General features: G+C 38.9%; 1 protein-coding gene across 1 annotated transcript in view; it reads right to left on the bottom strand.

Moving 5' to 3' along the window:
- The window catches only part of LOC108016986 (ras-related protein Rap-2b), a 30,950-nt gene that overhangs the window by 3,279 nt on the left and 13,484 nt on the right, over positions 1–14,187 (bottom strand). Inside the window, exons 3-5 of the mRNA XM_017083933.4 lie at positions 13,610–13,841; positions 4,389–4,586; positions 36–128 (exon numbers count right to left, since the gene is read on the bottom strand). Coding sequence (XP_016939422.1) covers positions 36–128; positions 4,389–4,586; positions 13,610–13,841 — 523 coding nt within the window. The remainder of the gene's footprint in view (positions 1–35; positions 129–4,388; positions 4,587–13,609; positions 13,842–14,187) is intronic.

Here is a 14,187-nt window from a genome sequence, read left to right as displayed (position 1 = left end):
GTCACTTAATAGATGGGTTGGCGGGATTTACTCACCTGAGTGATGTTCTCATTGCTGGCAGCCGAGGCCTCCACAAACCCATTCTCCCAGTCCACAGTGACCACCGATTCTGTGGTGGCGTACTCAACCTATAAAAAAAAGAGGTAAAGTTGCATAAAATTGGTTAGTTAATTGAATTAAAAAACAACGTGTTAAATTCGTTTGATACCATCAGAATCAGTAGTTAAATATACGAAAGAGCATCTCTTAATTAAAGTTATAAAAACAAGTTTAGTAATTATTTAAAAAGATTAATAACCAAAAATCATCTCCAATTATTTCTTCTCACAATTTGAGCGATAGAAAAGCAATGAGCAGCCAGTTTCCAGTTCAAGTATCACAAATTAATTCATTTCGCATAAATCCATCCACCCACACCATTCAATCTCATACAACCCAACTAAAAATCAATTTATCCCCACACCATAAAAGTGAACATGAACTTTATTATTTCTTATCGGCAACGAAAATCCTTATAGACGTCTAAATTGCGGCGATAAATGTGAAAAAAACGGCAACAAAAAATGGCAAAAAAGTAAAGAAGGTAAAAAAGGGCAGGGTCCTAAGACGGGTCTAGAAATTTGCTGACTTCGAACCGAACTTAACCGAACATCGGGGCTTAATTCTTCCAAATGAACAAACTCAAAGAGCGGCGGTGAGCAACTACAACGAGAAAAGGGCAAGCAGACCCCTTCGAACATAGGACCCCTCCTTCCAATTGAAACCCCCCTCCCATCATTATTCCAAGGTTTAAAGCGGTCTAACCCAAAAAAGTACAAAAAAAGCAGCCCAGTAGCACAAAGGCGACAACAAAAAGTTGATTTCGCTTCGTTGAACAAAAAAATACACACCGACTAAGGCTAAGGAGCCAAAAAAACGGAGTAGGGAGAAAGTGCACTTGGAAAAAGGATAAGTATAATGTTATGATATGGGTAAATAATGGGTAAGAAATTATCATTCTGGTATAATACAAATTTTTTATGATTGTAAAATTGTATCTCTAAAAAATAACTTTATGCAACAACCGCAGTATTCGAACCCGGACCATATACAACGGAAACAAATGTTTTTTACTGCTTTTTATTATTATTTCTGATTTAGAGTGGAAGGAGAAGCTTAAATCTTTTTTAAATCTTTAATACACTGATATAAAATGCAACACTAAAAGGAAATACATATTGAAAAACAAATTCTTTTTTATTTTTAAAATGAATAAAATCTATAATGGAGGAATGTTTTTATCAGTGTATACCTTAAATTGTTATGCGACCAGGCAGCAAAAATTGATATTCAGCTTTTTTCTTCCTGTGTAGGGGGAATAATTGAAGATGGGACGGAAGAATCCTGGGGGTTTCGAGGGGCTAAGCCAAGGAGCGCGACAGTCTGGCGTTTGCTGGCAATTTGCATTTTTATTATATCAGAACTCGGTTAAAGTCAATACACCCAGAGGAAGAAGGTGGAACCGGGTCCCCGAACTACTTATGCATAACTACGTATATAATGGCAAAAAACGCACCAAATAAGTGACAAATAAGGCAAACGGAAAATGTCGAAACAGGCCAGAGAAAAGATAAACAAAGGCAAATTAAAATGTATAAAGCCCCAAATGAAGTTGACCAACTGTGACTCTCAACGGAAAAAAGGGAGGGAAACAAATAAATAAGCCAAAGGGATTTTAAATTTATAACAATATAAAAAGCGAAACGAAAGTAAAGAAATGCCCATAAAATGACAGACATTTCAAGAACTTCTTGACATTTTAAGAGTGACTCTAATTGAATTGTCTTTATGCAATAATGTGGCTTTTAGTATTAAGAGTTTTTAAAAACAAATAAGGGCTCGCAAATTAAATTATGTAAAAGATAGATTGACCAATTTTTAATACGTAAAAAATAAATAAGTATTCCCCTTTGATTCCCTTTGATATACTGCAACTAAAATTTGCATAAATTAGACCGGTAAACTTTCCACATTTCGGTTGAACAACTCAAATTTCCGGTTCCATTTGGGTTCCATTCTCGTTTTCAAGTTTTCACAATCAAAGCGGAGTTTCCTCTGCACTTTTCCGCCGCAAACTTTCCCGTATTTGCCATATTCGTACCTTTTTCTGTGTGTTTTTGTGAGTTTCCTTTAGTTTTTATGCCCGGAATTTATTAGAATCACTTTGGTGTGTGGCCCGGGGGCCAGAAATTGGGCCAGAAACTTGTGCAGAAGCGAAATTCTCCGGCCAAATGATGCTCACTTAAGATATGCAAAGTACTTCGACTTGGGGTCGGTCGAAATTCGCATCAGCTCGGTGGTTATTATTATTTAAGGTCTCTTTTATTCGAGATTATTTCATTCTCGTGGCGGCTGATTGCGCGCAAAAAGTTCGCTTCGAGGGCGAACAAACAAAGAAATTGGGGAATATAGTTGGACTTTTTATAGCCTTCAGTTATATAAGGTAATATAAATATATCGATGTGGCAAGGATTCGCAATACAAAATGTAGAGTTCGCATTAAGTAGGAGCCTTTCCAATAGTGCCATTTCTTTTAAAAAAACACTATTTTGCATCATAATTGCCTACAATCCCCCCAACAATTTAACAATTTATAAGAATACAAACATCCCTGGGTGGGGATTGCATTTCTAATTGGCTGTCGCTGTGTTCCCATTCAAATGAATCGCATTCTTCATTTTATTCGCCCCCCTGCCGTTGGCATTTTCTTTATTTTTCGTCTGTCAAATTCCTGCAGCTCGTTTCTTTCGGGGAAATTTTGCAATGCAGCTGACAGCAAAAGTTCTGCAACTTGCTGGGAAATGGGCGAAATGGGCGGAGGGGTAAAGGGAAAGGGGGAGGGAGAACCGCAGTTCTTATGATGCCCGCCGGCTTTCCACTTTCTTCTGCAAGCCCCCTGCCTTGCGAATTTCCCGGGAAGCTTCGTACTTTTCACTAATTATGCAAAAGCTGCCAAGGGAAACGCGGGAAAGAAAGGGGGCACAGTAAGAAATATTATTTAAAAATTAATTTGCAAGTCCTTTGCGAACAATTATCTTGGTTAAAGTTTAATGTATTTAATTTTAACCCGACAGTTTTTAACAGTCTAAAAATAATCTCACTCAGCACTTGCTCACACTGTTTCAAGTACACAAGACATGAAGCTTGTGGTTCTATAAATATAACTATAATTAATATAATATAATAAAATATAATGAATGTGGAATTTTCATTCTAAAAAGACCAAAATAAAATAAGTATAGGAATATTGGTAGACAGAACAAAAAATGAAATCCTTATTTGAAATATTATTTTAAGGGGTTCCAGAAAAATGTCCAACTAAAGTGTATGCCATTTTTAATGTAGATTTTCTCGCAGTGCAGCCACACTTGATGGCATTTCATTTTGTGTGACTTTCGCGCGTAGTTTGCACTTTATTCCGCGAGTCTGTCTGTTCGTCTGTGTGATATTATGTTGCATACACCCCCTCGTTCGGCCACGCCCACTCTACCGCCCTAACGCCCACTTTGACATTTTAAATGTAACATTTTTTCGTTGCCTTTGACATCCGAAACAGCTGGGCACTGTTTTATGTCCTTTGGCTGCTGCTTAACTGCCGCCACAAATAAAGTGAATGGAGTGAATAAAGTGAGTGCTCACATTGAATATACATACTATACTATATATTATGTAGTAGAACACCGTGTTCACACTGTGGCTCATCATTTTTGGATTTCACATTTCAGTTTCCAGATTTTCGGGGCGTTCGCCTGCAAATATTCTGACAAATTGTTTAACTGACTTTCTTTTGGCACCCCACGCTGTCAGTTGGCCAAAGTTTTGATTAAACTGTTTGTCCTTTTACACCCTCTTGTTTGCGCGCTTGACAAACTTTACATAATTGCTAAAACGCCTCGTGTTCCGTTGGATAAAAAGCAATTTTCGTGGGCTGAGCGGGGGGCGTGGCAAGTGGCAAGTGGCACAATGGAGCGGTTATTGTATAAACATGCCTTCGAGCAAATTCCCCACAGAAGAGACAACAATCAAAGCGGTCACACTTTCCCCTTTTTGGATAAACGGCAATTAAAATTGATGCAAATTGGCAGACACGTCGAAACAAATGACCTCTGTGTGACATTGCGATTTTAGGACTTCGGTTTCTTTGCTTCTGAAGAATTTGCGGTCTTACTTATATGGGGCCACACCTCCGCTTTTGGATATATGGCAACTAAAATAGATGCAAATTGGAAGACCAGTCGAAACAAATAATCTCAGTGTGACCAGCTATTTTAGGATTTTGGTTTTTTTGGTCCTGAAGAATTCGCGTTCTTACTTCAATGTAGCTTTAAATGTTTAACACTAGGACTTACTTCGCGCTCGGTTTCGCCGTCGGCTAAAAGGTCGATCTTGTTGCCCACAACCACAATTGGAACCGCGGTGGTGGCCTTCGTCTCGTGGATCTGGTCGCGAATGGTGCGTACCTCCTCGAAAGTTGTGGCATCGGTGACGTCGTAGACCAGGATGAAAGCATCCGCCGAGGATATGGAAAGAGCACGCATCGCCGGAAACTGTAGGAAAAAGAAAATCAAAGTGTGAACATCATTTAGATTTTCATATCATACTTTATAAGTTGTAAAATTAGATTATATTAGATTAAAAGAATCCCATTAACTAGGGTTGCCACAGTATTTATATGTGGGGAGTGAAATAAATGCAATGGGCGTTCGGACTCAAAATATATTGTTGCATACCTTTAGACACATTAACAAGTGGTATCAACTTTCCAGTAATTTATGTGCAACCCTTGAATGAATTAGTTATAGCTTCGCAGAATACGTTTTTCATCGTAAAATATAAAATTGTAATTAAGATGATTTTTGTATCTATCTCAAGTGTTTAATTCGATTTCAAATGAATTAATTAAAAAAGTTCGCCAGCTTGAAACAAATTTCCCAACGTTATTAGCGGATATATTTTAACAAACGTGACCACTTTTAATTCGCCCGAATAATTTAGTACCAGCAAAAATGATTAATTTCCAGGAAATCTGTGTGTTTTTTACCAACACCTCATTTTTACAGAGTAAAAATGCGCTGCGAAATTCATAGAAAAACCATTACAGTTTCATTTTCATTTCGTTCAATGTCACAACAATTTAAGTTGGACAAATATTGTTGAGTAAAATTCTTTCATTGCACTTTTCCGCCTGGCTAATTTGACATAATATTTGGAAATTCAATTGTTAGGTATTTCATTAACTTGTCACATTAATTTAATTATAGAAATATTTATCTAGCCGCACGGAAAATTACATTTTATTATAAAGAATAATTCTTTAATTTATGCATTAAGTTTGGCCCGAAGTTATCAGACGTTTTAAATTGACATTTGTCAAAAAGTATCTGGCAAAAAAAACTATATCAATATATATCGTTGACTTGCCACATAAATATGAAATGAATGCCAGTTTTTCTCACACATGAATTTAAAGGCAGTTTGTTTAACAAGCAAACATTGATGAAAAATGCCTTTCCGTATATGTATATTCATAATTGTTTTCGCAGAGGTGTCACACAGTATAAATAAATTATCTTAATCGGTTTGTAGACTAACAAATTGAGTATTTTAATTTACTAAAAATGAATTTTTAAAATATTAATGGCGGCATTTACGCTCAATTTTCCAACACATTTTCGATTTCTGGAATGTCTGCAGTGTAAAAATGAATTCCAAAAATGCGGCGTGGTAAGAAAAATGAGTTAAAGTGTTGAACAAGGCATGTAAATTACAGCAACGGCAATCATCAACGACAATTGTTTCCTCATTTATAATTTGCATATTATTACTGTCACACACACACACACAGATACACACACACATTACACTCACACACCCACACACGCACCCATTTGAATAATCAGGGATAATAATGTAAATTTTGAGTCCTATGCCCGTTAAACATTTTCACACTTTTCACATTTTCCCCTCAAGTGGAAGGAAAATGCGAATGGAAAAAATTGAATCTCTGTGTTGTGAGCGAGTGTGCATAATATTCTAATATTCTCGCCATCGAGCTGAATATTTTTCCAAAAGAAAATTGCTGCAAAATTAGCGAAATGTTCACACGAAAGTGCTTACGCATCGCAGCGCTTTAAATTGGATCATTTTCCCGGTTTTTCAGCTCTGCCAAAGCGCTTTTTTGTGATACTAAATATTTCTTTTTTTTGTTTCTGGCCCCCAGTCATGTCGCAATATTTTAATAAATTCGCAAAAGCGAGGCGAATATTTGCAGTAACAAATTTTTTTTGCTTTATGGCTGACTTTGATTGCATTCGTGCACTGTTAAAACAGTGTAGTCATTTAAGATGTATAATAAAATGTATTAAAGTACCTGACATTTACAAAACATTTTCCCTAAGATGCAGCTATTAAAATTCCCACTTCCCGTTTATGACCCAACAACTTCCATTCCATTGTTTAACAACGTTTCAAATTACTGGTTTAAGAGTATGAAAATCACGTTGCCATTAATGCAGACAAAAGCCCACCGCAGCTTGCAATCCCAAATTCCTTAATTAATATTTACACAAAAGTGTGCCCCTGTTTGTCTCTGGTTTAATTAAAGGTCCTTGATGGCCCCACCACTCTGACCCTGACCTCTGGCATGTGGCCCCCCCTCTCTGCACGCCCCTGCAACCCTTTCCACCCTTTCCACCCTGACCTCTGCCCCCCTGTCATTGCATGTTCACAATTGTGGCAGGATGCCCAACCCAAAAACTGAGTTCGCATGTGTACAATTTGTGAATTGTGTTTTGAATCTTTCAAAGTCCCAGGACAACTGGGAGTTCTCCGCCGATTTTTGGGAGCTCTGTCGATGTGGAGTGCACTGAGAGAAAATTGTTAGCTCATGGTAAAATTATACCTATATAAAAACAAGAGAAAATATTTCGGTGCTTATTCATCAAAACCAAAGGGATTCTTATTCCTTTACATCAATTTTATTATTCTTCCCTGTGGTTACCTCTAAGTTCCCAATAATTTTACCCCCTGCAATTGCTGAATAGCAAATGAATCATAACACAAATGAAACGAATTAGAGCCCACGTATTCACAGGAGGTTTAGTGGGTGGTGAACGGAAGTACGGAAAGGGGAAAAGGCTGGCGAAAAGTCTGGGGAAAAGCGGAAAAACTGCGGCGACAGTTCACTGGCATCGTCTTCAGCTCCATTCTCGTTTGTCTGACTGGCGGCTGAAACCGCAACCGCAGCATTTTGGGCACAAGATACATACGTTGTGTGGGGAAATGCGAATGAATGGTTGGAAATGGTTTGGGGCGACCCAACTTGGTCCCGCCCACCCCAGTACTAATGGCTTTCAAAATCATGTGCCTGCCGAGTTAGTTTCAAATTGAGTACGCACACACAGACAAGTTGGGCCCGGAAATGGGGGCAGAAGAAAGGGAAGTTCTGGGGGAAAACCCCCAAGTCCGTGTTAATAAAAAGGCTACCATTGAAATGTGCAGGCCACTGAGAAATGAAAGTCCAAATGAAAAACCCCAGCTAGTGAAAACAAAGAGTGAATGCCCAAGAAAAGCTCTAAAAAAACACAAAAACAGAACACAATGACCAACAAAGTGTCGTGCAGTTCAGATAACCCCAAAAAAAAAGGGAGAAGATAAACCCCGACCTTGCACCTGAACTTGAACCTGAAACAGAAACTGAAACTAAAACTGAACCTGAACCTGAAACCCCAATTTGAATAAATATAAATATCTATTTCCCAGCAAATGGTAAATTATTGGGCATAGGGAAAAGTGCAATCAAATGGACAGCAAATTGTTAACGGCCTTCATATCAATTTTGCAGATCGGAATGGGTAACCTTTAAGCTTTTCTTTTGCAAGTTTTAACGTGCATACATTTATTTGTACATTTTAAAAATGTTAATGTTGAACTCAGGACTCCTTAGTTTATATTCATGTATGCATCATAATCATAAGCCTTTGGTCTTTGAGTATTGGGTGTTATATTTAAGTAATAAGAGTAATAAATATAAAAAGTATCGGTTTATGCGCTATTCCGTTGAATTTCAGAGTCCACCAGGTTGTTTACTTCTTATTTTTCCTACTTATAAGCTTACCAGTTCCTGAAAATGTACCATCGTCCTTTATTCCATTGAAATGGAAGCTTTAAGTTTAAACCTGCCCGTGTGTCCTGTTCGCATTTTTTTCAGCTCGCCATTGAATTTGTTTAGCTTTATACTCGCATGCTGCCGAATCATTTTCATGTGGCAGACAATTTCCATTTTGGGGCACTTCCTTTCTTCGCTTTCTTTTTCACCAGCTTTTTTCGTTCGTTTTATTTCCTTTGCGGGGCAAACCGATGTTTTCATCTCATCAAAAAACGGGTTGGAAATGTTTTTTTGCTGCCTTTGTTATGATAGCATATTACTGTAAATAACACGCTCAAGACGAAGGGAGAAAGTAAAGCTGTGAAAGCAGTAGAAGCAGTAGCACAGCTCATCTTTTGACCCGAAAACTTTGCTCTCTAGCATTTTGTGCATTCGAGTTTTGGTTTTTGCCATCCATTCCACATACGCCCCGTGGCCCAATTTCCTCAACCTCCCCAGTATTTTTCCCACTTGTTACACATACGACAGGCCAAAACCAACACCACAAGGATCCTGGACCCTGGATCCTGAGCCGCTTCCTGTCGATGTCAGCTCAACTTTTTCGGCTCTTATTGCACTGAGAGAAAATATATAAAATATCTTCACAAAAATATGCAATCGAAAAGGGTAATGCCTTCAATTTCTGAGCAGGAACTCATTTCAAATGAAAGATTGAACAGTATTATACCATATTATTATATCATCATAATATTGTATTATTATAATATTATAATATTGTATTATTTTATTATACAATTTTTTAACACATTAAAGGGTTTTGTTTGAAAATGGGGTTATAAGAACCTAAGCCAAATGCATTTAAGTTCTAACCAAGAACTCATTTCAAATGAGTTTAAGGATATTGTTAGAAAATGGGGCTGTCAGAATTCGATTTGTTTTTTAAAATATTATTTTAGCAGTTTCAGATTATCTATGAAACAACCAAGGAACCCTAGAAAAATCCCTATTATTGGCTACTTATTTTGTGTGACTTTTTTCCCAGTGCTTATTCTTTTTCAGCCACCATGGCTCTTGATTTCTCAATGGACTGCCAATTGTGTGACTTTTGTTTTGCGCTTTTCATTGATAGATGCCAATGGAAACCCGAATGGCAATCATTTGGCAAATATTGTCGGGGAAATGCAAATGCCGCCCCTGGAATTTGTCCCCAAATTGCATATTCTTTAAATTTGGCTCCTTTTGCCGGAAGTTGATTCGATTTTGGCTTGGCCATGGAAATTGATGCCAAAGTCTTGGCAATTGCATTCACACATTGGGCGAAGGTAAACAAAGGCCGGGGCAACACACGCACTCAAAATGCACTTAGTTGATTCGGCTCAAACCTGAAACAAAATGCAAAAACTTTAACTTAGTTTGAAGTTCACTAACTTGATTCACACGTGCCACGTTCTGTGTGACCAACTCTGCATTTATTGAGTTTCCTTTTTTGCCCCCCTTTTTATTTTGTTGCATTTGAGCCAAGTCTTTGTCAATAACAAATTTTAATATCGGACAAAGGGGGGAATTTCTTTGTAATCGGATAAAAACTAGTATATTAGCTTTGTAGAAAAATTGCATTTTATACAGTGGACTCTTTGTTTCGTTCTGGGAATCTATCATAGATTTAACAATGGTATATATTACAGCTGGAGGGAATTCGGAAATGCGATATTGAACGTAAATAATGTGCTTTCAAGAAGCGTAAATATGAAAATCCTTAAATGGTATTCTGATATGCATTCTATTTATGACAAAACAAATAGGTAGATTACAAAGGATATGGTATGATAACTCTCTAATTGACCAAACTGCTTGTTTTATTTGAAAGCCCTGCGAATATTTTACTCCCAGCTGTGCAATAGCATAATGTCAAAGGTAAATGTGTTGATTTTTGACGGTATTTTCTCTTTTTTATTTGATTATAGCTGCCTGCTGTGAAAAAACAATCCCGTGCACTAAAAACCGCTTGTGGCCAGAAATGTGTGATCAATTTTGAACACAGTTTGGGTTAATTGGAGTCCTGAAAAAAGGGGATAAAACAAAAGACCCCCTAAAATGCCATTATGAACTCATAACGTTTGCGTTATTGATTTACAAAATGGAAAATGTAAAATGTGGAAAAAGGGTGGGTGAATTCAATTACATGTCAGCCTGGTCGGCAAACAATGGCAGCTTTATTTTCCAATTTTTTTCAGCCCAGCCCAGCCCAATTCAATTACAATTATCAGTATTCGTTGAGTAAAGGGTAATTTACAGGTCGACACGGGGGGGAAAATAAACCATCCAGTACACTTACGATTTTACTGAAATAATATTAAGTTTCGGTTTGAGCTTATGGCTGTTAATTGGATTGTTGCAGCAAGGCTTGTTTAATAAAATAAATTTCTTACAGAACCATAGGATTTAAATAGATAATCAAAATTACGAATTTAGGAGTATTAGTTGAAGATAATGCTATTTTTTCTGCCCAGAGTGTGTAAGTACATTTTAAAAATATTTGCTAAATGGAATTTTTGTGCAAATACCATTTGTAGCAGGTAAACAGGGGAGTTATTCGCCCTGCTTGGCCTGTAAACTCGGTTGCCGCTGGAGATGCGGAACAAATATTGACCAGGGGTGGCGAAAGGGGGGCCCTGGGCGTAGGGGCGTAGGGGCGTTTCGGAAACAAGGGGTCGGAAGTGTGTGGTTGCCTGCGGCCTGTTATCTTTTGGCACACGCAAAAATATCACTCATACGCATGGCGGAACCCGGCGGGACTAAGCCAGCGTGAAAACTATTTGGCCAAGCTGCGGAATTCGAGAGTTTATGGCCCAAAGCGATGACCAGGCTTAAAGTGCGTTTCGGTTGGGTAAGTTCTCGGCCTGAACATGTACTTCTACTTCGCTTTCAACAATTGCTTTAGTGTCTGAGCAAACCTTTAATCATTTACTGCCGTGCAATTGCATATTATAATTGCTTCCTGTCGCCTTTTGCATAAATAATATCCCCCTTTTCCTTTTAATTATTTTGCATTTCATTACGAGTTTTTAAAAGTAATTAAAGAGATGGTGGAATTATCACATCATTTTGATTAAAATGCGGTTAAGCAATAGGATTCCATTTGGTCATGGGCTTCTGCTTGATTTAAATGAGTTAAAATATTGATTTAATATTATTTAAAGAATTTAAATGTTGCTGGCTGGCTAAAACGTCTTAAGGCCGCGAAACGCACTGTCCTCTGCGGTTGGTGGCCGTGTTTGTCTTTGGCCAGAATGGAACAATGGCACTTGCTTATGGCCACTTGGCTGCAAATGATTGCGCATCCGCACCGTGTGCCGCAGAGATGACGAATGCGCTGCTGTGGGGAAAAGTGCACTTTCCACAGGGTTTAGTGGGGCTGAAAGTCCCCCTCAACCTCCACCTCCTGATCCCCCTCGCAATCCACGCATATATCAGGATTATGTGACACCAGACTTGACCTGCTCTGCTCGTCCTGCCAAAGGACTCCTATTAACCCAACGCACCAAACACATGTATACACAGCCCATGATGTGACCTGCCACTAGGCGATTTATGTTTTTTGGGTAGGGGCAGCACTATAGACCCCATAGTTATAACCCCTTTTGGCAATCCCCCCCTCCTCCCCGCCCCTCGCAACAGGGGTCGTAAAATTTATGAGCAATGCGTGAATGTGTTAAAATTTATGCCTTGCCGGGTTGCTTTCTCGGCTGTTGTTATATATGTACATTGAGCACATACTATATCCGTTCTAAGGGGTGCGAAAAAGGGTGCGGGGTCTTGTTTATTTGGGCATCCATCAAGCGAGGGTTGCGATTCGGCCTGATTTCGGAGTTGGATCCTAATGATTATCCCACTTCCAGGGCTTCGCTTGAGCTGCCGGGCGAATCCGTTTCATTAGTTCCATTCTGGCCGCCATATCTGTTGTGCGATTGCATTGTCCATGAGTCGAATGGAAGGTGCCAGGTGGCAGATGGAATATGCCATATAATGCACGGCAAGAAATATTTCTATAGTTTTATTACCTATTAACTTTCTATAAATTCTAGTGTATTTCTTAAAATGATATTTATTTATCTAATCTCAGCTTTTGGCAAATAAACACTTTCAAATCTTGGTAAAAGTTACAAAATAATATATAATAATGGGAAATACATCAATTTAACATCAGTTTTGTTCCCTCAAATGCAACTAAAAATTCATATGTCAATTCTTTTTTCAACCTCTATGACATGGTAGGTTTTTCTTTTCAGTGCACACACTGTATGAAGTGCTCCCTCATTTTTCGTCAAGGACACAACATCGAATGTCGAGTCGAGAGTCACAGTTCAGTTGGCTTCACTGGGCTTGCAATCACTGCCTGACTGACTCCATTTGCAGCATACATCCCGCATTGTGCCTGCATTCATAAGGCATGTATATATATACTATAAAGAGTATAGAGGTGGGCCACGCCCACTACAACCCAAAACCCCCCCATGAACAAGAGTATTTCAATTCACGCGCAGCGGAAGTGCCAGCGAAATTGAATCGCAGGCTGTAATTTCCGCTGCAGCCAGCTGGATGATGATAATAATGATAATAATGATGATGATTATGGCCAGGTGCTCCTGGAAAATCAGCAGCCATGTATCCAGGATGCCGGATCCAGGAGCCAGCAGCCAGCAGCCAGAAACCTGAATCCCGAGTCCTGCCCAGTTGTCGCCCTTTGAAAATATTGAAAAGCAACTAAATGCTGCTGGCGCCCTGTTGCAGCCCATTAGAGTCGGTTATTTAAAATTAAAAGCCCTGCTGCTCGACTACGGGTTCCATGGGGAACTGGGCAACTGGGGAGCTCAGCTGAAACTGCTGAAAGTCCTGCCACAGGATAAGCCAGCATGAGTGCCAGCTCCTTTTTGCCCCCACCTGGCCACAAACAATTTGATTCACTTAATGAAGCCAGCGTGGAAAGTGGGTGCACTCATAAAAATATTTGCACCCCGTTGTCAGTCACTGGAAAACAGTCAAATAGAATGAGTGATAGATATAAAATAAATTAGCTTTGGATAAATATAAATCAAAAAGTTATAGAATTTAACTGTTTAACTATCATGGTATGATATTATTAATGATTGCATTTCAATTGTGAAGTCATCGATAGTATCGATACTGTTATCGATTGTATTGCCAACGTATTTTCTAGCGGTTTCCAACATCTAAAGTTTATATCCCATTTACTTAAGGTAAGGCCTATTTTACATTTTCATTAACCTCTTAGGTAAGAGTTTAAAAATCTTAGCTATCGCAGTTTGGAAAAATAAACAAAATCATCGATATTACTAGAAAGTGTGGTTATAAGCTTCTAGGGATTTCCTAGCCACCCCTTTAAAACTGATTTTGTGGAAAGAATTTACATTTCTGAAAGTGCATCTGGACATTTTCACTCACCTCATAGGAACCGGCTGTGTCGAGGATATCGAGGGTGAGACTGACGCCTGCGATGGAGAAGTTGCCCTGGTGCATCTCCTCGATGGTCCTCTTGTACTTGGTGCTGAATGTGTTGTACAGAAACTGGGTGATTATCGACGTCTTGCCCACCTTTGCAGAGCCCATGACGACGATTTTGTGGCGGGCGTTGGCCGGACCGATGGCATCGTCCACCGCGTTATTCCTGCCCACTCTGCGTATGCGTGATTTTTGGTAGAGAGTGGGGCAGATATGGCGGTGGAGCAGGAAAAACATGAAACGTAAAACGTGACTTGAGTGAGTTAAGTTCGGTGCAATTCAATTAATTTCCGGGAACTGCGCAAAGGCTTTTCCCTTCATTTTGATGCATGATTTAATAACAAACCCCCCCCCCCCCCCGCACTCACGGTAAAATTCAATGGGTTTTACATTATCCCCATGGGCGACTCATTAAATCTGTGCGCCACATTTAAAATTAATCATTACGGCAACATCACAAAGCGTCAACTGCGAAAGTAGAGCAAACAAAAGGACCCTCACTCAATAAACAGAGCGGTACA

The sequence above is a fragment of the Drosophila suzukii genome, chromosome X (genome assembly GCF_043229965.1).
Source record: "Drosophila suzukii chromosome X, CBGP_Dsuzu_IsoJpt1.0, whole genome shotgun sequence".
Taxonomy (NCBI): Eukaryota; Metazoa; Arthropoda; class Insecta; order Diptera; family Drosophilidae; genus Drosophila; species Drosophila suzukii.
The sequence above is the reverse complement of the archived record's forward strand: the minus strand, read 5'-3'. Positions and strand labels throughout refer to the sequence as shown.